At 52.7% G+C, this 25,659-nt stretch overlaps 1 protein-coding gene across 1 annotated transcript in view; it reads right to left on the bottom strand.

Annotated features, from left to right (window-relative positions):
- The window catches only part of Cdh13 (cadherin 13), a 739,646-nt gene that overhangs the window by 11,825 nt on the left and 702,162 nt on the right, over window positions 1-25,659 (bottom strand). Inside the window, exons 11-12 of the mRNA XM_013013008.1 lie at window positions 10,462-10,604; window positions 468-701 (exon numbers count right to left, since the gene is read on the bottom strand). Coding sequence (XP_012868462.1) covers window positions 468-701; window positions 10,462-10,604 — 377 coding nt within the window. The remainder of the gene's footprint in view (window positions 1-467; window positions 702-10,461; window positions 10,605-25,659) is intronic.

Here is a 25,659-nt window from a genome sequence, read left to right as displayed (position 1 = left end):
TTGGAGGGCAGAGGGGAGAGACAGATTGGGCTGGGAGACATCTTAGCCTATGAAAATCATGACCATGGAAATGGAGCTGTGGCTCAAGTGGTAGAGCGCTCACCTTGAGCTGAAGAGCTCAGGGACAGCGCCCAGGCCCAGAGGTCAAGCCCCACGACCAACAAAACAAACAAAAAAAGGCTGGAGGTATGGCTCAGTGGTAGAGTACCTGCCTAGCAAGCATGAGGCCCTGACATTAGACCTCAGTACCACAGAGGGGGGGAAGGAAAGATATTCAAAGCTTGGCACAGTAATGCATACCTGTAATCCCAGCGCTTGGGAAGCTAAGGCAGGAGGATGGGGAGTGGGGGGCAGCAGGAGCCCGTCTCAACCTCCAACTCCCTCTCCAAAGAGAGAGAGGCGAGCCCTGCAGCACGTCTGCAGCAGGGGAAAGGCAGCACCGGCAGGAGGTCTAAGGGCAGACTCACTGTTGATCTTGGAGATCTTCCAGACCTTGTCGGGGACGCTTTGCTTCTGGATTTCGAACTTGAAGGGATCTGTGTTTGGGTGAAGATCCCTGTCTGATGCCCCCAGGATGACCACGCTGAGGTTTTTGGCGTCGTCGCAGACTTCCGCCACGGTGGGGTAGATGACCGGGGCGTTGTCATTCACGTCCTCCAGGGTGATCAGCAAGGTCCCCGTGCCAGTAGCCGGTGGGTTGCCTGCAGGATGGGAAAGACTTTATTGTGTACTGGTGCAAGGGGCGGGGTATTCACCCAGCACTGGTGCCACGTTCACACTTTCAAACAGGACCAACGGTGGTAGATGGCTTTATTTTGGTGCCAGTCCTGGGGCTTGAACTCAAGGACTACGTGCTGTCCCTGAGCTTTCTGGCTCAAGTCTAACCACTTGAACCACAGCTCCATTTCCCACTCATTTTTGGTGGTTTATTGGTGATGAGTGTCTTAGGGACTTTCCTGCCCTGCCTGGCTTCAATCTCAGCCTCCTGAGTAGCTGGGATTACAGGCATGGGCTAGCAGCACCCGTTTGAACAGTTTGCATTTTCGTATGGGGTTCATTGGCTTATAAGGCTTTTGTTTTGGTTTGTTGGAGACAGGGTCTTGTTAGGTAGCCCAGGATGGCCTCAAGTTCACAATCCACCAGTCTCAGCCTCTCGAGTGCCGAAGCCAGGCCCAGCTTTAACTTAGAAATGTTAGAGCCGGGTTTGCAGGTCATGGATGCAAACATGTCTTTTGACTTATCCTGATAAGGATTTGATGGGCCGGTCAAATGACAGTGCTGTACCATGTTGGGTCGACGTTCTCAGCGAGTGAGCACATCCCAACACCCCAGCCACCCCCACACACGTCGCTTTTCACGATCACTGCAGTGTTAGATCGTTACCCACCTGGGACACCCACACTTGGTCTGGGGTCACCAACGCAGAGCTGCTTTGGAAACATGTACCCCAGGTGAGAGGGCAGAGCCCTGGGAGACCCCCAAAGCTTCAAGGGGGCTGTGAAGAAGACTCAGGGGAGATGAGTTGGAAGAGGAGACGTGTGAGCAGGGGAAGCCATGCAGCTTTGCAGGGAGAATGGTCTCCTTGTCTTTCTGGGGAAGAAGTTTCCGTCGGAGGGTAGAAATGGGTGTAAGGGAAGGCAGGGAGCCCTTCCCCGAGTAGTGAGAGTAGCCTGGAGGAAACTTAGTATATTTATTAACACCTAAAGAAGGTTTCAAGGTAAACATTCAAGTAAATACCTACGGAAAATAGAAATGCACGTGGATGCAAGAGTGGATCAGATGGATGGCTGTTTCTTTTCCTTTTGTTTTTTTAAGGTGGGCCTCGAACTCAGTACCTGCTGCTTCTGTGCATTGGCCAGTGCTCTACAGACTGAGCAATGCCTCTGACCCCAGGATGGCTGTTTCTACCAGCGCCATAGCACCAAGGTCTGTTAGAGCAAGAACTCAGCAACTGCATAATGCTTTGAAGTTGGGTTTTTCACTGTCAGCTCTAGTCATCTGGCTGAATTTCGTCACTGAAAAATTATTTTTCTCTTTTTATCGAACTAATTGAATATCTCAGAAGAATCCATTATGTGTATTTTTTCCCCACCCTGAATACATTATGAAGTGAAGTCATTTGGGAGAATGGATGGGAAGACATTACCAGCATTTGAAATATGGCCAGAAGAATTGGCCTTTCGTGGACTTAATTATACTTCTGTCTTCAATTTCCCATGTGTTATTCTCAGGCCAGCTGGTGATGTCTTTCTCTGAAGTCAGCAAAATGAGCTTGGTTCCTTGGGTAGTGGAAAAAAATGGCAGGAGGCAAAAAATCTCCTGAGGAAACCTTCTCTACACCCTGATTTTGGGGAGAGGGAATGTCACATTCAAAATCCCATGTTGTAATGCAAAATATAATGATTGCTTGGTGCTGGTGACTCACACCTGTAATCCCAGCTACTCAGGAGGCTGAGATCTGAGGACTGTGTTTCAAAGCCAGCCCAGGCAGCAAACTCCATGAGACGCTTATCTCCTCCTCCTTCATTGTGGGGGTTTGAATTCAAGGACTAGGTGCTGTCCCTGAGCTTCTTTGCTCAAGCCTAGTGCTCTACCACTTTGAGCTACAGCTCCACTTCTGGGTTTCTGGTGATTACATGGAGATAGCTAACTCATAGACTTTTCTGCCCGGGCTGGCTTTGAACTGCGATCCTCAGATCTCAGCCTCCTGAGTAGCCAGGATGACAGGTGTGTGCCACCAGTGCCCAGCTTGCTGTTTTTTTTTTTTTTTTTCTCTGCTCAATCCTGTCAGCACGTGATACTCTTAGCCCATCCGGAACCAGGGAAGCCCAGATGGTGGCCAATGTTGGACTCCAAGTGGAGCTCCCCAGGGCTGGAGGCCTGCAGAGGGAGCTAGGGCCCGAGAGAAACCCAAGCTGCACAGGGTCTCCTGGCATTGCTTTCCTTTCCTTTTTTTTTTTTTTTTTTAGTCTGAAACCAGGACTTGAGCTCAGTATCTGGTGCTTTGGCTCATTGGCTAGTGCTCTATGAACTGAGCCACACCTCTACACCCCCCTTCTACCCCTCCCCCCTCCTAACCCCCTCCTGCATTGTTTGGATTCTGACCATGGAGGGGATGAGGGATGAGAAGCAGGGACAAGTTTTCTCTCTCTCTCTCTCTCTCTCTCTCTCTGTGTGTCCCCGGTCGTGGGGCCTGAACTCTGGGCCTGGGCGCTGTCCCTCAGCTCTTCAGCTCAAGGCTAGCGCTCTATCACTTGAGCCACAGCATCACTTCTGGCTTTTTTCTTTTTGCTTATGTGGTGCTGAGGAACCGAACCCAGGGCCTCATGCACACAAGGCAAGCGCTCTACCACTGAGCCACCTTCCCAGCCCCTTCTTTGTGTTTTTCCATCTCCAGAATTTTTCTTTGATTCAGAGTCTTGACCAAACAGTATTTTCCCATAGCCAAAAAACTGCTGAGCTTTTGCTTCCGGGTTGCGTTATTCTGAAGCTATTGGTCTAAGCTGTGTACCTTGTTGGTAATAGACACAGCCGGAAACGTGGGATGACTCTAATTTAAAAAATGTATATGCGATTGGAAAAGGATTAGCAAGGAATATATTAAACCCAAGTGGTGATTATCTCTCCAGGCAATTAACATTAAAATAATACCTTTCTGTATTTTTCATTTTCTTTACAATAACCATAATTGCAATAATAATCACAAAGACAATATTAAATCCAAAAGTTATATGGGGATTAAAAATGCTTTCAGTTCTTTTCTCTCCTTTCTTTCTTTTCTCTCTTTCTCCCTCCCTCCCTCCCTTCTCCGTCCTCTCTCTTTCTCTCTTCCTTCCTTCCTCCCTCCCTCCTTCCCTTCCTTCTTTCTTCCTTTCTCTTTCTATAATGTAGTAAATTAATAAATTCAGAGCCGTGCAAATGGAGTAGGGGCATGAAGGGGCAGTGGGTGAGGTGGTCAGTGTGAAGGTAAGATGAGGAAGAAGAGGAAGAGGAAGAGGAAGAAGAAGAGGAAGAGGAAGAAGGAGGAGGAGGAGGAGGAGGAGGAAGAGGAGGAGGAGAAGCAGCAGCAGCAGCAGCAGCTAGGTACCAGTGGCTCACACCTGTAATCCTAGCTCTTTAAGAGGCTAAGATGTGAGGATCAAGGTTTGAACTCAGCTCAGGGTGGAAAGTCTGTGAGATTCTTACCTGTAATTAACTAGCAAAAAGCCAGAAGTGGAGCTGTGGCTCAAGTGGTAGAGTTCTAGCCTTGACATAAAAAGGTAAGGGACAGTACCTAGGCCTTGAGTATCAAAACAAAAAACCAGAGAGAGAAGGAGGGAGGGAGAGGGGGGAGGAGGGAATAGGAAGGCCCCCTGAGGTCCTTGGAGTCTGAGCGCTAGGACTTTCCTGAGCGGTGGGCTGGGATTGGGCTGGATCTGTGTTCAAGGCCATGTTCCCGTCGCTTGCAGGAGTGTGCATGCAGAGACACTGTGAGAAATGAGAGCTGGCGAAGCAGGAAGCTGGAGGTCTGAGTCTGGGGACACACGGGAGGAGTCGTGTCCAGATGCGGGCCCGGGACAGCTGGGTGGTGAGGCTCGTGTGTAGGGTGGGAGGCCTGGGGGGGTCATGGTCTGCTCCCCGTTCCATGTTTCTGTTGAGCCTTCGGTGGGGGCTGGGAGCCCGTGAGGGGCAGAGGTTTTGCTGCACGAGACGGTTCTAGCCTGGCCCGTGTCTTTGCAGAGAGCGAGCCGCCCTCCCCTCGCTGAGGGTCCCCTGTTCATGATTTTGTTTATCCCCTGTCTCCCAGAATCCTAATGACTTACAACTCATTTCCATGTGTCTCGGAGCCCAGACCCCCATGGTTTTTAACTCATAAGCATTTTTATTGCTTTGTTAATAGAGATCTTGATAATTTCATTTTAGAAAGCATATCTGTTGAAAAAAAATTAATAGCAAACCAAATACAATATAACCTGGCAGAAAAATAAGTTTACAAAGCGGAAAGCCAGCTTCCTGTGGGTAACACCTGTGGGGAACGACGCCACATCATTCGGACTCAACTTCTCTTGGGAGACGCAGTAATCCGAGGCTGGGCTGCTGGTTTATCTTTGATTGGACTTTTTGGGATGTTGTTTGGTTGTGGTTTTGCTGACGTAGGAGGGAATAGAGAAGTGGGCGGAACTGATCAGGAGGCCATGTTTAAACATGACAGATTCATTTCATTCCCTCTGTCCATAGTCCTTTTCGGAGACTCCTGTCCTGTGCTTGTGGGGGAGTGGGGGTGCTGGCAGTGGGGTGGCTGGCTGAACCTGGGGGTGCAGGTGAACAGGAAGGCAGCCAGGAGGCCAGGCCAGGGGTGGGGCCCACAGTCTGGGCAGCCAGGGCCCCGGGGCGGGGGTGGGGGGGTGGCTAGCTCCTGGGGGCTTTGAACCCAGGAGGACTGCCTGGGAAGGCTGGGGCGGCCGCCTTGTGGAGGGCGTGCGTGGGCTGGCGTGGGGCCTGGTGGCTGGCAATGCTCTCCAGGGAGAAGGACGCACTGCAGCACTTCCAGGTGACTGCACTGCCCCGTGGGCACGGCTGGTGGCCTTTTAATGCCCACATCCATTTCTTTCCCGTGAAGGTGGAGGAGTGTGGTGTGTAAGATGGCTGAGCGGTCGGTGGGTGCGGAGCGCGTGGTGTCAGGTGGATGGATGCTGTCCAGCCAGAGGCCAGCTCCCTGAATTGTCCCCTGGAGTAGACGGAGGCATTTTCTGGCTGACTGTCTAATGGGTGCGGTGGCCTATTCTGTGCAAAGGGCTCCGTGGCTTTCCTGTGCCCAGATGCCCACCCGCGCGGCCCCGGAGGGCATTTCCCTGTCGGTCTCAGACACCGAGTTCACCCCTGAAGGACCATCCTGTCAGCTCATCCTCAGAAGTCAGTCCGCCCCGGTGCGGGCAGCTGGGCGGGACGTTCTGAACCCTGCAGGCGCTAGGGATTTCCATCCACGCTTGGGTCTTGGTGACAAGCGGTGACATCGGCCTCACTCTGCAGACAGGGATGCTGAGAGGCTCAGGGAGGAGGGGAGCTGGTACATCCTGCGATCTGTGCTGGTCTCACCACAGCCTGCCCCCCCTTCCCTCCCTCCCACCCTTCTCTCTCTCCCTCGCTCTCGCCAGACCTCGAGGGCCAGTTTTTCAGTGACAAAACTGTAGCCTCAGTGGAATGCTTGGTGGCTCACGCCTGTAATCCCAGCTATGCAGGGGACTGAGATCATAGTCAAAACCAGCCTAGGCGGGAAAGTTTGAGAGACTCTTATCCCCGCTTAACTAGCAAAAAGCTTTGGGGGGGGGATAGGAGGGGAGAGAGGGAGGGGGAGAGGGAAAGGGACAGGGGGAGAGAGGGGGCAGGAGAGAGGGAGAGAGAGAGAGAGAGAGAGAGAGAGAGAGAGAGTGTATCTCAAGTGGTAGAGTGCTAGCCTTGACCAAACAAGCTAAGTGAGAATGTGAGGCTCTAAGTTCAAATCTCACTACGTGTGCGCGCGCGCGCGTGCACGCACGCACACATGCACACACACGCGCACACACACACACTTGTAGCTGGTATTTTCGGCCCGATTAATACTTTGCTGTGTTTGAAATAACACAGAATGATGTCTGGGCTTGCTATATATTTATTCTCCCTCAATTAATGTAACAGTTGAGATAAGACTTGTTTAGGGCTCCGAAACTAATGACTTGATTTTATCCAAACCAGCATCTTTTAGGTAGAATCAATGTACATTGACAACCTTCCTTTCTCCCCCGCACCAATGAACTCTTGGTTGACCTGCTGCAAAAACAAGACCCTGACTCTGCTCTTCTGAAGTTCGGGTCCCCTCTGAGCCCCAGCGCGGGGCTGTTTGTGTTCAGTGGTTCAGCAATCATCTGCACTAAGTACCATGCTTTGTCTTTTAATCAGTCTGAATGTACGCTGAACAGCATGTCACTTTTGAATCTGTGGCTTTTCAGGACACCAATCTCTTGGAGGGCAGAGGGGAGAGACAGATTGGGCTGGGAGACATCTTAGCCTATGAAAATCATGACCATGGAAATGGAGCTGTGGCTCAAGTGGTAGAACACCAGCCTTGAGTGAAAAAGCCAAGGGAGAGCACAGGGCTCCGGGCTCAAGTCCGGGTACTAGCACACACACACAAGAATCACAAGCACAGACTGTATCGCTGTTATCCTGACTGTACCCCTGTGTATCATCTTGATGACTCATACTTTTTGACTGACAAACTCAAACATACTTACTCTGTGTGGGAAAATGCTGTTGAATTTAGTAGGACTTTGGCTTTTTATTCTAACCCCCTTCCCCTTCTCCCTCCTCATCCTCTCTTCTTTTGTTGGTACTGGGGTTTGGACTTAAGGTCTCATACTTGCTTGGCTTGCTTGGTGGGTGCTCTACCACTTGAACCATGTCTCCAGCCTAATTTTTTGCTGGCTATTGGAGAGGGAGTCTAGTAGACTCCCCCCCCAACAGTGACCTCAAACTGTGGTCCTCCAGACCTCAGCCTCCTCTGAGTAGCTAGGAGACCCAGGAAGACTTCATCTAGACTCCTGTTTCTTTCTTTTTTTTTTTTTTGTCGGTTGTGGGGCTTGAACTCTGGGTCTGGGTGCTGTCCTTCAGCTCTTCACTTCAAGGCTAGCACTCTACCTAGACTCCTGTTTCTATGACTGCCAGGAAGAGGCAGCGAGGAATAACATCCCCTTCTGTTTGCATTCTCTTCAGAATGCTGGTGTGGGGTGGGGACATCGGGGCGAACGTGTCCCTGCTGGCTGGAATTCCTATGCAAAGGGTGCTGGTTTGGATCAAACCAAACCACTGGTGATGGTGGCATCATTTGGGGCTGGGAAGGTGGCTCAGTGGTAGAGCGCTTGCCTTGCATGCCTGAGGCCCTGGGTTCAATTCCTCAGCACCACATAAGCACAAAGAAAAAAGCCAGAAGTGGCGCTGTGGCTCAAGTGGTAGAGCGCTAGCCTTGAGCTGAAGAGCTGAGGGACAGCGCCCAGGTCCAGAGTTCAGGCCCCATAACCGGACCCCAAAAAAAAAAAAAGAACTCCTTTTCAGGCAGAGGCCAGCCCTGGTCGGTAACATGTAACCATCACTGATTGCTGAACCTGTCCAGGTTCTGAACACGATAGGGAGGTGAGAAAGATGTGACAGGTGAGAAGGATGGGGGGGGAGGAGGAGGAGGGGGAGGAGGGGGAGGAGGAGAGGAGCGGGAGGAGGAACAGGAGGAGGAGGAGGAACAGGAGGAGGAACGGGAGGAGGGATGGGAGGAGGGACGGGAGGAGGGATGGGAGGAACGCTGGGCAGCAGAGCGAGCTCTGAGCTGGGTGAGCTCTGAGCTGGGCGGGTCAGGTCTTCCCAGGGGGCCCTAGCAGCCGGCACCAGGCCAGCTTCAGCTCCCATTCCCCTGTGCGACCGGCATTTGACCCCTGGGAGAGGAGCCGAGCCGCACAGCGCCCCTGGGCTCTGCCCAGTGCTGGCGACCCACGGGCCGCACCTCCCAAGGGACCGCCTTTCACTGCATTCCAGAACACTTTCTCTCTGGCTTGATAGTTCTGTAACGGTTATCGTTTTCTCCCCTTTCCTGACACAGGGTGGCATTTCTCTGCTGTGGAAATGTTTCACAGGGGTTTCTCCGTGCTGAAGGCCAGACTGAACCTTTCTAGAAAATACACACCACGGAAGGCAAAGGACCATTTTCAGCTCTAAGGAGAAAAATGCTGGCCTGCCACGCCGAAGGCCACGTCGTTCTCATCTGCAGGAGTCAGGCTTTGCCCACCCCTCACTCAGCTCCACAGCCTGCTCTGAGTTGGCAAAACAAATTCATTTCAGCTAGACTGGAACGATCGTCTCGGGTAAGTTATGGCTCATTAAAATTGCTAACAGGCTAGCGCTGCTGGCTGCAATCCTCGATACTCAGGAGGCTAGGATCTGGGTGACTGTGGTTCAAAGCTAACCCAGGCAGGAGTGTCTGTGAGACTTTATCTCCAGCAAAAATCAGGGCAGGAGGCATGGTTCAAATGGTAGAGCACCTAGGTTTGTATGCTTGGGGTAGCTTCCAATCTTGATCCTCAGATTGCAGTCTCTTGAGTAGCTGCGATTACAGGCGTGAACCACTAGATAGGCGTGGAGTTTGTGACCCTTGAGTATCTCAGCCCTGAGAAACCCCAGAGGAGCCGGCTGTGCAATTTGCAGGTAACCAGTCCAGCTCCCAGCACCAACCTCCCTGTACTTTCAGTGTCTTCCATGAGAAGTGGGCGTGTGAGGAGAGCTTGCTGCCTCTGGTTGGTCCCTGTCCCCTGGGAGACCCCAAGAGATTTCCCATTGTCCTTTGAAAGGTATTGGTCCTCAGGGGCAGGTGGCCATGGGGTGGGAGGAGCAACCTCCACTTTCCTGCCTGTCACATGACTCTGACAAGGGTTTCTGATTTCTTGCCCTCTCAGGGCCCCTGCCTGGGTCAAGCCTGCCTCTCACCCTTTCTTTTTATCACCATGGTTTGGCACAGATTCCCAAGTGACTCCTTGCTTGGGAAAAAAACCAACAGGAAAGATTTAGCTTCTCTGGTGTTAAATGACAAAAAAAAAAGTCTGTACTATTTTTCATTATCTCAAATATATGGAGTTGGAACGAAATTAGTAAAAACAAACGCTCACGTTGGATAAAGTGGAGGCACCAGTTTCTACGATTAACTTGGATCTAACAAAGTGTTGTCTTTCCCTGATTAAACACCATAGAAGTTTCCAGTGAGTAGAGGAAAACAAGCCTTCCAACCAGAGTTACTCTGATTTACGAAGTCTTTCAAGTTCATGTTCTTTTTGCTCTCCGTCTTTGGGGCTTTGTTCTAGATGATCATTCCTCACGATGGTTCTGAATAGTAATTAGTGCCAGCCTGTCTAGCACGTGCTTCTTGAGGGACATTTTGCTCCTTGTGACATCTGTGACACGGGCTTTTGATCTCTTCATCTGGTATTAGTGTTGGAGAGTTGGACAGTAGGCCCACTGCAGGCTGAGTTTTCTTTGGGTCACAGAAGGATTATTCTCAGCCCCAGCTTTTTTCTCCAGAGCCCCACTGGGGCAGGTGACAGTTCCTATGGCTTGTGATAGAGGTCTGAGGGCGGGGTCTGGCCGCTCATCTTCCCAGGAATGATCCTGCTGGCTTTCTAGCGGCGGCAGCACGTGAGCCCCACAGTGAACGAGCGGCCGCCAGGCTCCTGCCTGACCATGGAGGGGGGCGCTTGAGCTCACTGCCCGAGCATGCTGGACGCGCTCGCCTTTCCATGGCGGCCTGGGCGTCCTCACGCTCAGGAATGTCCCAGCCCCCATGTGTGTGCTCGAGGAGCAGCCTCCCTGCCTCCACTCCCCGACGCCCCGCGTGCACCCCAAGAATCAGAAACTCCCAGATACGCTTGAGCCTGACAAGAGCGCCCGGACAGGCGTCCTTGAAGCACTCACCGCTGTCGGTGGCCAGGAAGAGGGCGGTGTAGACACTGTTGTGGACGAACGGGGACTCTCGGTCCAGCACGGCCGTGGTGTCCACGGTCCCATTGATGGGGTTGATGCTCAGCCAGCCCGCTGGGTCCTTATACAAAGAATACCTGGAAGAAAACCCAAACAGCAGCTGGCATTGGAATCTCCTGAGCGTGGCACAGGCCCAGACTTCATGCCAGCTTCCGCCGCTGTCCAGCCAGCGAGGGCTGATGCTCAGCTCAGGGAGTGCGGAGCTGCCCCTCGCCGAGTCCAGCTTTGGTTTTTTAACCGCCTCAGATGGGCCTGGCCCACGTTCAGGTGGGAGGGGCAGGTGGGGCACCCCCCCCCCCAATAGAACCTGCCCTGGACCTCACGGAGAGCAACGGTGCTGGGAAGATGGAGAGGGAGGTTGTCAGGAAGCGAGAGGACAGACACGCCAGCATGGGAGAACTCCCGCACGTGCACCGCGCCCGCGCCCGCGTTCCTCTCAGCCACGGCCCGGCAGCCACACGCAGAGCTGCGCTGAGAACGCATGCGTGCGTGGGGTCTGGGCTGAGGAACATCTGTTCAGTGCTGGGAGTCAGCCACAGACACCTTGCCGGGATGGGGGGTGGGCGCTGAACGCAGCCCTGGTTTCTCTGAATGGGAAGGTTGCTGTTGGGGTTTCTCTGCCTCTGTCTCTGAGGACGGACGGCTGGGGGGCGGGTGAGGTCCCTGCACACCCCGCCCCGGCCCGCCAGCTTTGGCTGGTCAGCCGCAGGACCGCATGTCTCCAGATGAGCATGCTGCAGCTATGGCCATGCCAGCCCCCACAGGGAGAGAGCCCCCCTCCTCCCGGAGCCTGCTCTGAGATCCGGCTAAAGGTCTGGAAATGGAACCCTGAGCTGCTTGGGGGTGCCCTAAACCCCATCACAAGTGTCCTGAGAGGAAGGCGGAGGTGGATCTGAGACTCACGGGCCCGGAGAGGCCCACGTGACCGCAGAGGCTGAGAGGTGAGGCTGCGTCAGCAACAAGCTGACTACAACAATCACAGACTAGCACCTGTGCGCAGCTCTTGTAAACACCACCACATTCGTTTCTGGAATCATCCTTGTTTTGGGGAGGTGAGGTTGCTGGAAATCAGAGAGGCTTAGCAACTTGTCCCAAAGCAGCCCAGCTGAGGCTGGATTCCAGAGCCTGGGTCTGGGCTCATCATGCGCAAGGCTGGGCTTCGCTCGCCAGCGCGTGGCAGCCGCGTGGCAGGCCTGACAGCAACGCTCAGCGAGCGAACCCGTGTCTCGTCTCCTTCAGTGGAACTCTCACAGGGAAGAGGCAAAAAGGGCCACATTTCCCCCCACCCTGGATCCTCAGGTAACAAGTTCACAGCAAATCCAGGAGTGGTGTGCGGTGGGTCCACAGATTTACAATCATGAAAATTCCAGATAGACCATGTTCCATTCCCTCATTACTCAACCCAGCTTAGAAAATAAATAAAAAAGGGGGTGAAAGGATCTAACTTTTTCCCGCTGGCAAGCAAGCGGCAGCGTTCCTCTGTGTCGCTTATTTATTTCTGTCTCACAGCGCTACGGTGTGACCGCACAGTGAGCACATCCTTGTGCTGCGGGGTAGTCACACCGCACAAAGGCTTAGGTGTGAGCTCAGAACCGGCCTCTGCCTGGCGTGAGCAGTCAGGCTGCCTGCCTCTCCTTTCCAGGGAGAGCTGGGGCTGGGGGGCTGGGCCCGGGTGGTTTTGCAGGGTCCATAGTTCACTGTTTTTCCTCTTTAAAAAGCAATCACGTGGGCTGGGAAGGTGACTCAGTGGTAGAGAGTTTGCCTTGCATGCATGAGGCCCTGGGTTCGATTCCTCAGCACCACATAAGCAGAAAGAAAAAAGCTAGGAGTGGTGCTGTGGCTCAAGCGGTAGAGCGTTAACCTTGAGGTGAAGAGCTGAGGGACAGCGCCCAGGCCCAGAGTTCAGGCCCCACGACTGGACTCAAACAAACAACCCCCCCAAAACCCCCCAAACCAATCACATAGCCAGGTGTCTCCCCATGGCTCATGCCTGCAATCCTCGCTATTTGAGAAGCTGAGATCTAGAGGATCGAGGTTCAGAACCAGCATGGGTGGAAAAGTCTATGAGGCTCTATCTCTAACATAACCGGCAAAAAGCTGGTCTGAAGACATAGCTCAAGTGGTAGAGTACCAGTTGTGAACAAACAAGGGCCTGAGTTCAAATCCCAGTACCTGGGCACATGTACACATGCGTGTGCTTGCACGCATACACACATGCACACACAGAGCAATCGGGCACCCGGTTATGGTCTTTGTGCTTACACAGGACTAAAGTGGTTTTTTTCTCTCTCTGTGTTTATTTGGGGCCTTTTCCCCAGACCCCACATGGAGGGGGACCTGTGTCCCACACCCCCCCTTGTACAGCCATTGCTCCTCAGATCAAGACCAGGGCAGAGGGCACAGACAGGCACTCCATCTGTCACGGCCTTCGGTGGGCCCACACCATCTCCCAGTGCCCACGTAATCCAAACTAAGAGCTGCAGCGCCCTGGGTGCCAGCTGGGTCCGGACACACTGGGACCAAGGCTCCGCCCAGCCCGCCTCAGCTTTTCCACTCTCTGGCTTTTCAGCACTTTTGTCAAATCAGCTCTTTGGACCAAGTGGCCAGACACTGCATCGTGCTGACGTTTTATTTAAAATAAACCTCTCCACACACAAATGCTGTAGGAATCTTTCTTGCTTCTAGGCCTGAGAAATGCAGATGCCTTAGTAAATTGGAGTTTCTGGGCAATTTGTCTATAATGTGAACACTGCTTGTTACGGAGAAGAGAATCAAATTAAAGCCGGAGCTCATTTCGGTCTGTGCTGCGGCTCACAGAGCGGCTCTGAGCTCCTGCCAAGCCTTGGCTATGTCTGGGGAGGGGGTGTGGAGGGAGTGGCGGTAGATGTCAGAAGTTGAGGCTGATGGGCTAGAGGCCGGGTCAGGTATTAACCTGGAAGGACTTTCTGAGCCGAAGGCTGTCCGTCTTCCTTCTCTTGGTGGGAAGGAGGAAGGAATGGGGGCTTGACAGGCTTTGGTAGGCCTCTGGTGTGGCTCTCTTTCCCTGCTGGCTTCCCTAGGCATGGTGCCTACAGGAGAGGAGTTAGGGGGTTGAACTCAGGGCCTCCTCTTCCTGCAAATGATCTACCGCTGGAGCCAAACATCCAATTCTTTTTTTTTTGTCGGTCGTGGTGCTTGAAACTCTGGGCCTGAGCACTATCCCTCAGCTCTTCAGCTCAAGGCGAGCACTCTACCACTTGAGCTACAGCGCCACTTCCAGTTTTCTGCTGGTTTATTGGAGATAAGAGTTTCATGGACTTTCTGCCCGGGCTGGCTTTGAACCGTGATCCTCAGATCTCAGCCTCCTGAGTAGTTAGGATTACAGGCGTGAGCTACTGCGCCCGGCCCACATCCAGTTCTTTTTGCTTTAGTGTATGGCTATTCTCCCTCTGCTTCTCAACCAGCTGGGATTACAGGCACATACCAACACGCCCAGCTTGGTGGGTTTTTGTTTTTTTTTTTGAGATAAGTTCACATGACTTTTTTGCTTAGGCTGGCCTTGAACCTCAATTCTCCTCTGCCTCCAGCATGGTTGGGATTATAAGTGTGTGCCACCATGCCTGGCTTGAGCTTCAGATGGACCTTCAGATGGACCAAGCCTTGGTTCCTTCCAGACACTCTAACTCCTCCCATGACAAGGGGGCTGCGGGCCCGGATTCGAGACACGCAGTGGACGGCGTCTGATGTGCTGTGGGTCCGTTTCGCAGCACATGGCTGGGAGCAGGATCTCTTTTTCACTTTTCCTGCATATTCTAACAACTGCTCCTGCCCACCCAGCCTATTACCCCACCCCTACTCCTAAGTCCCGAGAGGGCAGTTATTAAAAGCAAAATCTTCACAAATGTCTCTCAACGATCATTTAGCTATTGCTTTCAGCCAAATCGACGGCAAAGAAATACAGAAAAATAGACTCAGTGTGTGAAAGCGGGAGTTGGTCCAGGCCCTGGGCCCCTGCCCGGGAACTGTGGGGAAGACATCAGAGACCAGACACACCCTGAGCCCCCTGGAATGGGGAAGCTTGCTCAGTGTGGGTGGGGCCATGCAAATGAGCCTCCCTCCACAGGGTAGCACGCCCACTATGGGTGGGGTTATACAAATGAGTTTCCCTTCCAAGGGAATGAGCCCGCCTCTGAAAGGGTGCAGAGCAGAAGGCTGCTTCCACCACTCCCCATCCCTCTGCTTCGCCCAAAGTTGTCAATCCCAGGAAGTGCTCGCTCCTCACGTCCCAGGCTCAGGGCTTGTTTCTGGCAGCTGCTCTGAGCCTGCTTTATCCTGGGGAGACAATTTCATCTCTCAGAGTTCCTCACACAAGTTTCCTCGTATTCTTGGCTCTTCCCATCCCTCACATCGTCACCTGACGCTGCCAAATAGACTGTCTGCTGGCTCAGTGTGGGCAGCCTGCCTTTGAGGGCAGGTAGCAATGCACAGGCCTGTGTGACAGACACACGGACAGAAGGTGATGGCTATCTAGCAACATGTCCAAGGAAATGGCTTACAAGATTAAGGCAAAACAAAATGAGCAAAACCCAATCGGCCTTCCCATTTTTGCCTGCTTGGCATTAGCTGATCGGAACGCTGGGGGGCTCGGAGCCTGTGTGCTGGGGCTTGGCTCCAGGTGGCAATGTCTGCTCCAGAACCAGGCAGGATTGGCTTATCCCTGGTCCTAGGCAGCGTTTGTTTCCCCCAAGTCCAGATGATGCCTCGCTCCTGCCACAAACCTGGCCTGTGACCTTTAGGGCTTGACTTTGGCTCCCACCCTTGATTTCTGCGTCCAGATACCAAAGACGTGACACCATATTCCCTGGTTCTTTTTGATTCTAATAAATCATGCCAGTCTTTACTCACGTGATTGTTACGCATGCATGAGCAAAAAAGTTATAAAATTATCTCTGGCAGGCAGATGCAAACGGAGATCCTGGTAGTTTTTCGTACATGTCATGTGACATTTTACAATATAGAGTGAATGCAGAGAGAGAAAGAGAGAGAGAGGGGGGAGGGGGATCATTAAAGGTGAGAAAAATAAATAGCCAGGAAAGAATGGCTGTATGAATTGCTCTCTGACATCAGCAGGATCATTTTTTTTTTAAAGTAAGATCATGAGAAGTCGATTTATGTCCCCAGAGCCAATGCAGATGCAGGGTCTGCCTCATATCCATTTATCAGCTCCCAAGAGCTGATTTATGGTCCAGCCGCCTGCTTTGTATTCTGACTGGCTTGGAAGGTTAACTGACAACACAGAAAGAAATATCCTCCGACTCATTGCAGATGACGGGTTATAAATGGCGCAACTTGATTTTTCTCCTCTGGAAAATTAGTGTTTTGAAACATGCATTAAAAATTAGTCCTTCTCCAAGTGTTCCCAGACCCGATGGTCTGGTCCATTTCTTTGTTGTTGGTTTACCCATGTAAGGTCCTCATAACATTGGAAACAACTGCCTTTGTTTTAGAATGTTCTAGATCCACGTCCTCCTGTGGATTCAACACCCTGTCACCAGCCATGCTGTGCCCTAGACAGCTCCCCTCCCCTCCCGCAGGGCTGTGCAGTGCACGTTTGGGAAGGGGGTGCCACAGACGGGTGTGTGACAGAGGCTACTGGGTCAGCTGACCCGGACGGTACTTGGAGCTTCTGCCTGGCCTGCACAGTGCCTGGTGGACAAGCCTTCATCTGATGTCCATGCGGTGGAACCCAGAATAAGACACAGACTCCCAGGCCCCAGCCTTGGTGTTCTTGTCTGGTGGTCAGGGTGGGGCCTGAGGCTCTGTCCTTCTAGAATCCTCCATGGGATTTTGCTGCAGCTGATCCAGCAACAGGCCCTGGAGGGGCTTCTCTGAGCCCAACGCTTCTGGTACAGATGGAATGAAGCATGTGAGACCGAAGGGAGATGGTTGGGGATGACCAGAAACCGTCTCCCACCTGGGGAGATGGCCCAGCACCAAACCCTCGCCATTCTCCCTTCTTATGTCCTAGCATCCATCTACGTTGAGTTCTGTCAGCCCCTCTGGTCCAGGACACCCTCTCTCCCCCAATGCCTGTCTTGTGTCTACATGAGCTTCTTCTCTCAGATAGACCCCGGCCCCCTTCTGAGCCTGGCTGTGGGACCTCTCCGCTGCCTGCAGATCAGGCTCTATCCACCTCGGCTCACGCACTCTGGGAGCAGCTCCAGCGCTTCGGAGCCTCTGTGCCTTCGCTGATGTTATTGCCTCTGCCCCAACATCCTGTGCGTGGTCTGTCTGTGGGTCCTTCCCTGACCGACACATCCTGTGCGTGGTCTGTCTGCAGGTCCTTCCCTGACCGACACATCCTGTGCGTGGTCTGTCTGCGGGTCCTTCCCTGACCGACACATCCTGTGCGTGGTCTGTCTGTGGGTCCTTCCCTGACCGACACATACTGTGCGTGGTCTGTCTGCGGGTCCTTCCCTGACCGACACATCCTGTGCGTGGTCTGTCCGCAGGTCCTTCCCTGACCGACACATCCTGTGCGTGGTCTGTCCGCGGGTCCTTCCCTGACCGACACATCCTGTGCGTGGTCTGTCTGCGGGTCCTTCCCTGACCGACACATCCTGTGCGTGGTCTGTCTGCGGGTCCTTCCCTGACTGTGACTTTCTCTCTCCGTCTCTGTTGTCGAGGCTCTTGGGCTCAAAGCATCTCTTCATGCATCTACCTCCTCCTCTAGGCGGGGTGGACCTGGTGACAGAGGAATCGAACCCAGGGCCTCCTACATGCAAGGCAAGCGCTCTAGCACTGAGCCACCTTCCCAGCCCAAGGTGAGGCAAGCGAGGCAGTCCTGTCCATGGATCTATCCACGCGTCCGTCCTTTCTGCATGTAGCGGTTAAGTCCTAGGTATTCTGAATACTGCATGTACGAAAGCAGAGGGGACAGGACATTCCTGTCTTCATCTGCCTGATGTTCTAGGAGAGAGAAAGACAGAGTGTGAGAGCAAGAGAGAGAGCGCGCGCGCGCGCGCGAGAGAGAGAAGGCAAAAGAGAACAGGCAGCAAACAACACAAGAACTTGCAGAGCTGTGAAAGCCATCACGTTGGACGACGGTCCCGGGAAGGGGGGTGGGGGAGGGAGAGTTGGGGGTGTGCGATTCTTCGGTGGGTACTCAAGAAGGCTCCGAGGAGAAGGCAGTGGGGCGCTCACTGGACAGGAGAGGGGAGAACATACAGTCCAGGGAGGGGAGAACATTGCAGGCACAGGAGTCCTGGGTGAGCTGATGTCAGGAAGGGGCCTCCATCAGAGGCAGCCTGGACAGGGTCCCGGGGACCCCTGCACAAATCCCGGCTCAGCAGTCTAGTGTCTGGGGTCTCTGAGAAGGGCGGTGACCTTCCCAGGCGTCTGCGGCCCTGGGTGGAGGACAGTGGTGAGCCTCCTGCACAGGTGGACTCGAGCTAAGTCGCAGGCGCAGCTGGTCTTGCGCGGGCTGGCTGTCAGGCTCAGATCTCACCATCCTGTCATCAAGGGGAAGTCGGCACTTTTCGCACCAGGACGGTGGGAGATTGATGGCCTTGGTTCTGCTAATCAGACTCAGACGGACACTGCTCTCTGATTTCGGCTTCATCCCACACTTTAAAACACTCAATGCGTCCCCTTGATTATGCACGGCACCCAGCTCTCGTTACTGTGAGACCAGAAGGTCACAGCGTGGCTCAGGACTCAGAAATATGGCACCTGTCAGGAGGGTGATTTAGGAACCTGGCCTTCCTCAGGGGACCACAGCGCAGTAAAACCGAGTCAACGATTCATCTGTCACTACTGCATGAAAATTAGCAGAACTCTTCGCCGTTACATTCATGGTAAACTTTTTTTTTTTTTAAAGCAAAATCCCGCCCACTTGCCACCCAATCCAATGAGCTCAGAGCTGGAAGGCGGGGCCTGAGAGTGGACAGGGCCATAGGCCAGGATAAACACTGAGTGCATGTGACGGACAGCAGGCCACACGGCCGCGATGCTGGGCTGCGATGGTGGCCTTCCTCTTCTAACTACACTCATATCCTTGCCTTTTTTCACTGCTGGGGTGGACGGGCAGATACCTCACAGCCGGTTCTGGGGCTGAGCGGGAAGGGGGATAGAGCATCGGGGTGGGGGTGAACGTCTGGAGCACAGAGGAGTTTTATGGCCCTGGGACATCTGCTAGGAGAATATAATGCATGCCATGATGTATTTGGCCAAACCTAGAGCGTGGACAGCTGCGGGCGGGCCCCGGTGTGCCCTGTGGACGCAGGCGGCAATCACGTGCTGATGAAGGCTTGCCCGTTACAACCAAGGCACCCCTCCACTGGAGGACGCCGCGCCTGCGCGGGGGACAGGGGGCTCATGGGAAACCTCAGAATGTTCTATTCAGTTCTGCTCTAAAAAATGAAAAATAAAGTCTATTAAAAAATGAAAGGAGGCAAGTCTCGGCTTTCCCAGCTTCATGGGAAGCAACATGATGAACTCAGCAGAGTGGAAGACTGTACCTGGAAGATGATGCTAAGGCGAATTGCATGTGCAGAGGGAAGATTCCAGCAACATGGAGAGTAATGGCCAGCCTGGAAACAGTCAGTTTTTCTCTCCCACCCATCCCGACATTTCTTCTCCCTTTGTTTAAGCAAAAACACCTCAGATGCGCTTCCCTCGTCAGCCTGGGCAGGCAGCTGACCCTGTTCTGGGCATCACGGAGCCTCTGGCCCCTGACTCCTGTCCTGGACTGAGCACTGGGCCGGGCATGTCCCTGTGACCTGCGCCTCTCCCAGGACCATGGCGGTGGCAGCCTGTCACCCCCACAGAGCCTCCTCATGTGCTTTGTTTTCAGACTGCATTTCCAGAGTTGGTCTCTGCTGCCTGAAGTCCACCGCAGAAAGAGGACCCGCCGGGGAGGTGCCCTGGATCACGGAGGAAGACCCATGTGCTACCGGGAGCGACAAAGCGGGGCCTGGCCGTGAGGAGCTTCAGGCTCTGGGCTTCCGTCCAGCTTCTCACTCACTGCAGCTCCTGTGCATGCCTGGAGATGTCCAGACATTGCAAGGTCAGCAAGGAGAAAGGCGATGGTGCTGGACACCCAAGAGCCAGATGCAAAGGAGTGTAATTCAAACCCCAGTTAAGAGGAGAGGATGTTAACTTCTGCTGGGAGATGAAGCTTTGCATTAGCCATTAGTAACTCCACACTAACTATAGCTGGAGCCCAAGTGATTACTGCACAGAATTTAATATTTATGCCAGCGTGAATGCGCAGCAATAAAGCTCCATTTCATCTGTTTTGTGGAACGAGGAGGGGGCATTATGCACAAAGGCATGCACGAATGAGTGAAGAAATGCAGCAAATGGTAGCAATAAAACTCCCTCTCAGCCAAACTGCTGAACACTCTCCTCCTAGCAGGAGAGCCCTTGCTCAGCAAATATCAATTACCTGAGATCACAAATGATGCGAAGAAATGGATAGGCAGGCGGAGCCTGCTTGTACGTTCCCTTCCGCTCAAGAACACCAGAGAACTGGGAAAAGGCACTTGGCAAAAAATCTAATGAAGAATCAGGGGTAAGGGCTTTTTCTCAACAGGGTGAAAACAGACCGGCGTTGTCAGAGCTCACTCCTCATTGGAGAAGCCGGGGACCCGCCCACTTCGACGGAAGAAACAGACAGAGCCATAGGCGCCTGTGTCAGACTCTTCCCATCAGATTCATGCATATTCAACAGCTCTCTAGTCGACTTTGTGACAGTAATATGGACTGTGGTTTCTCCAGACTATTCTGCATGTTTTCAAATTATTTCCTCTACTGACAGTTGAGAATCCATCATCAATAGGTAAAACTCCCAGCTTTAGTGACTTAAGGTACTGGGCAGCACCCAATGGATCCTTCTAGATCCCTGCTGGACATGCAGGTGTAGGGACTGCTGGAAGGCCCAGCATCTCACCCCGCCCCCAACACACACCTGAGCTCGAGGGCACAGCCTTGCTTCAGAAGCCTGCTTCATAGCCATTTATTTATTAAACAAGCTTTTTTTTCCTTTTCTTTTTTTCCATTCCCGGGTCTTGAACTCAGGGCCTGGGCACTGTCTCTGAGCTATTTCATTCAAGGCTGGTGCTCTACTGTTTGAGACATAGCTCCACTTCTGGCTTTTTGCTGGTTAACTGGTGATAAGAGTCTTATGGACTTGGCTGCCCAGGCTAGCTTTCAACTGCGACTCTCAGATCTCAGCCTTGTGAGTAGCTAAGATTACGGGCATGAGCCACTGGTGCCTGGCAGGGCTGGTAATTCTTGGCTGCAGAAGGGCTGTGTACATATTAGAGTTTACCCTGATCCCTGTCAACTAGATGCCAGTAGAACCCCATCTAAATATTTGAGATGCTGCCAAATGTCACGGGGTGGGGGGTGGAGCACACTGCCATGGCAAAGGCCCATCCTGAGTAGATTCCAGTCATCTAAACACAAGCCGTTTGCTTGCCATTCAGTCACCCAAGGCTGGTAGCATGAATAATGCTTCTCAAAGATCTCTTTTTCCTAGGGATCCAGGTAACTGGGGAGAGGCGGATATAATCAACTGAGAAGAAAACTCATCGGGTCAGGGAGCGAGGTCAAAGAACCTTCCCATATGTCTGACCGCGATGGCGGGTCCAACACGCAGGGCGGGCGCGCAGGCAGGACTGGACAGGACCATAACGCTCGTGAATACAATGCTGACTTCCTACTAAAAAAATGTTGACTTCCTCAGAGGAAAAATGAAATTACTCATTTCTTTCTCCTCCCATCATGCATGACGAGCTCGGGACAAATATAAATAGGCCTGGTGACAAATGTGTTTTGAGAGTCTCACCACGGGGAACAACCTGACACTAGCTTTCTGGGTAATTAGATAAATGTTTGCTGGGTGCTTGCTCTTTGTAAGGGCTCTGTGGGAACCCTGGGGGGACACCAGGATGGTGAAGGCACCATTCCCGAGCCGTGGCATGCCCAGCCCCTCGGATGGTGGGTGGCATGGGTCGGCAGGGTGCTTGTAGGGACCTTCATGTATTAGTAGTGGAAATAGACGGGCGATGGTATCTTAGGTTCCTGCATGCTGCTAACAGCCTAAAGGCCTAACACAACTTAAATTCATCATCTCAACGGTTCTGGATGTCAGGGTCTAAGCTCAAAGGTCTGGGCAGAGCTGTGGTCCTTTTGGAGGGTATAGGCATGATGTGTGTTCTCCGAGTCTCTGGCTCTCCTCACCACGCTCCACTCCAACCTCTGCTTCTGTCCCTTGGTCCCTGTGCGTCTTCAGACTGAAGATGTTTTCACTGTGTTTAGTGAGGTCATCATGACACCCGGACACAATGTAGTTAGTCCCACACGTGATCTTCGCCCTCTACTGGTCTCTTTTCTTCTCCTCAAGATCCCTCAAAAACAGAGACCCAGTTGCAAATAAGTTCTCTCTCTCTGTCTCTCTGTGTGTGTGTGTGTGTGTGTGTGTGTGTGTGTGTGTGTGTGTGTGTGTGTGCTTATTTTTGTGGTCTAAGCTTCTGTGTAGAGAAAGCGTGCGACCTTTGTCCTTCTGAGCTTGGGTTATCTCAACCTGGTCTGGTCACCTCCTGTCTCATCTGCTTCCCTCAGTGACATAATTTCATTCATCCTCCTTTGTGGCTGACTAATGCTCCATTTGCTGGAAGTTCTGTTTTTAGATTTTCGTTTTGAGGAACTCCCGTACAGGTTTTCAGGAAAGCATGTATTCTTGAAACCTAGTCAAAATCCATGAAAGATGGATTTCAGCTTCATAGAAAGATTCATCTCAATGAAATGATTCAGATGACATCAGAAAAATCTACAAGTTTCTACAAGTTTCCACCAAGGTCCCCCCAGTACCCCAGGGAGGCCGGGCGTGGGTGTGTGGGGGACGGTGGTCTCCACACTGCATAGCAAGCAGTGCGAGCTTGCTCACGCTGAAACTATTTTCCTGACATTGGATCTTTATTACTACGTTAACAGGAAACAAATTCCAATTGAACTTTGGAAGATTCCCCCCTCCCCCCCCCCATTATGGTAACAGTACAGAGTTCGAGTTGGCGAGAAATGAGCGTTGAGTCCCTGAAATGGCCTGAGCCCCAAGGGGGGCATGTCTGGTTGAACCCACGCACGGCGCACTTCCCAGAGCACCTCAAACGTTGCTTCTGAAGGCAGGCAGCTTGTGATTGGCTGGGTGTGTGGGGCGCGTCCAGCCAGCTCAGTGTTAGCATTCTGGCATCGAGGCTAGGATGGATATATAGTTTATTTTATTGTGCCTTCAGGGCAAACTATTATTACTGTTTTTGCTCATTCTCTCTCTCGTCTTTACAACCTGTCCACTTGAAACCATTCTGAAATCTCACTTCTGAGAAAACACCAGAAATGCATCTTGATCTGCCCCTTAACTTGTCTCTTAGCAGTTTTATTCTCCCAATCAAGTAGGAAACCACATCTCCAGGTGAGAAGCCAAATGCCTAGCACATCCCCACGGCCTTCTGTGCCTGTAACAGGGCGTGGGCCGGCTGGGCCGGGAGGTTTGGGTGAGGACCCGTATGGCTTTGCAGATACCGAGGAATGCCTTTAAAGAACTCAGGAAGGAATCGCTGTCTCATCTCTCCTTGTAAAACAAGGGCTGTTGGCCTGGGAAGGTGGCTCAGTGGTAGAACGCTTGCCTCGCATGCATGAGGCCCTGGGTTCGATTCCTCAGCACCACATAAGCAAAAAGAAAAAAAACAGAAGTGGCGCTGTGGCTCAAGTGGTAGAATGCTCGCCTTGAGCTGAAGAGCTAAGGGACAGAGCCCAGGTCCAGAGTTCAGGCCCCAAAATGGACAAACAAAAACATGGGCTGGGTGATGGGTCATCAGGACATATGGAGTTCTGGCTGACCTGCTGATGGCTGAAAGAGGCCAGTCCTGTGGTAGCCGTTGGAGCATATGGCCTACAGACTCAGGGGCCTGGTGATTTGGGCCCCCATCCGAGTTCTTGCAAACATGGAGCAAGGACCCTGGTACCTCTGAATGCACGGCAGAGAAAACAACTCCTTGATCCATGCTTCCTGAAAATTGTGTTTTTTGTTTTTGTTTTTCAGCTGGATACTTGTTCATGTCTTAATTCTAACTATTCAGGAGGGGGAGATCTGAGCATCACAGTTTAAAGCCAGTCAAGGCAGGAAAGTCCATGAGATTCTTACCTCCCATTAATCACCAAAAAGCCAGAAGTGGAGTTATGGCTCAAAGTGGTAGGGTACTAGCCTTGAGAAAAAACAACCACAACAACACTCCCCCCGCCTGCCAAAAACAAAAAACAAACAAACCAAAAACCCCCCAAAAAACCCCTCAAGGACAGTGCCTAGACCCTGAGTTCAAGCCCTAGGTCTCACAAAGTATTTTTCTGTTTATAAAAGCATGTGTTCAGCATTGAGAACTTGAAAATACTGAAGGAGAAGATGTAACTCATTCGTTCCAGGAGCCCCTGAGAGCACTCTAATCTGGGGAGAGAGAGGGGGGGGGAGTGTACCTGGGTGCTATCCCTTATTTTTCTTTCTTTCTTTTTTCCCTGTTGATCCTGGGGCTTGAACTCAGGACCTGGGCACTGTCCCTGAGCCTCTCTGTGCTCAAGGCTAGCACTCAACCACTTGAGCCACAGTGCCACTTCCAGCTTTTTCTGCGTAGTTCATTGGTGATAAGAATCTCATGTACTTTTCTTTTGGATCTCAGTCCTCAGATCTCAGCCTCCCGAGTAGTAAGGGTTACAGGCGTGAGCCACCAGTGCCTGGAAAACCTGGGGATTTCATTCAAGGTACCTCCCTTTCATGGCCCAGCTCGCCAGCTGGGGGGCCCCTAGATCCCCCGCTTCAGCTAACACCAGGAGCACTTCTCAGCTGAAAACTTCTTGCAAAACTTGCTTTGCACCAATACCTATTACTCACTCAATGGCTGCTTTATTATGCATTTAGGCAATTTCCCATTGTTGGACATGGAGAGTTTTCTAACTTTTTGCTATCATAAATAAGCCTTCAGTGCACAGCTCCGCACATGAATCTGTTTCCTAAGGGCGTATGTTTCTGACAGTGTTTCTGATTTCTTCGAGATAAATTCCTCAGAGTGGAATTACTGGTGTGGAAGAGCAGAACTGTTTGCAAAAAGTTGATACATAATGCAGCAGGTCTTCGGGAACGGCACCACTTTGCACAGCCTGTGCTGTGCCTGTGTTTTGAAGGCACTGTTTGACAAAATGGTTTTTTGGGGGGCATTTCATTTTGTTTTGTTTCAAGGATGTAGCTCTGTTTCGACAGGAGTCACCCAACAAAGAAACCGCCTCTTGGCTTTGGCCTTTGGCCCAGGAGGAGGGCGCTCCGAAGCCCCTTTTAGGGGGTTTAGGGAGGTGCGGCTCTGCTCCGCCAGCAGCCCTGGCTCCCTGACTCCTGTTCTATCTAGGCTTCTGACATCAACGACATTACGTGACCATGAGGTGTTTTTACGCAGCAGAATAGCACAAGTGAAGAAGACGGCTGCTGTGTGCGGCCCTCTGAAGGGCCGGTGGGCTTCTCTCACCCCCCAGCCCCGACTCCTCCCTAGTCCCCCCCACCCCCGCCCGCCGCCTGCCCCCTGGTACCAGAGCGCATTCTTAGGATCTTGCCCAAGGGAAGGCTGGACACAGATGACGTGGGTGGAGGCGGAAGGGGTGAGGACCTCCGAGCGAGGCTGCAGAGCATCCCAAGTGACTTTGGGGGCAGGGGCAGCCGTGCCCTGGCAGGGCTGTCAGATAGAAGGTTTCCAGGCCAGGCCACAGCTGGGTGAGTCTCCAAGCAGCACCATCACAGCTAACACACACGGTCTTAGCGCCTGAGTGACCTGCCCAAAGTCCCACGGCCCTTTGCTCCTGTGCTGCCTGGGCCGGTCCACCCGCAGCCTGGCCTGGGATGCCAGGTTGGCTGAAGGGGGCCGAGGAGGTCCCTGGGAAAGATGGGGTCACCACAGAGCCCTGGCAGCCTGAGTTAAAACTGGGCCGGGCGGAGAGGTGGGTGTGAACTGACCGTGGTGCTGAAGCGGAGCTGCACTGTGGGGCCGAGGGGCTGAGGAGGGCTGAGGGAGGGCTGAGGGGGGCTGAGGAGGGGCTGAGGAGGGCTGAGGGGGG

Source organism: Dipodomys ordii, unplaced genomic scaffold (genome assembly GCF_000151885.1).
Source record: "Dipodomys ordii isolate 6190 unplaced genomic scaffold, Dord_2.0 Scaffold18, whole genome shotgun sequence".
In the NCBI taxonomy this organism is placed as follows: domain Eukaryota; kingdom Metazoa; phylum Chordata; class Mammalia; order Rodentia; family Heteromyidae; genus Dipodomys; species Dipodomys ordii.
The sequence above is the reverse complement of the archived record's forward strand: the minus strand, read 5'-3'. Positions and strand labels throughout refer to the sequence as shown.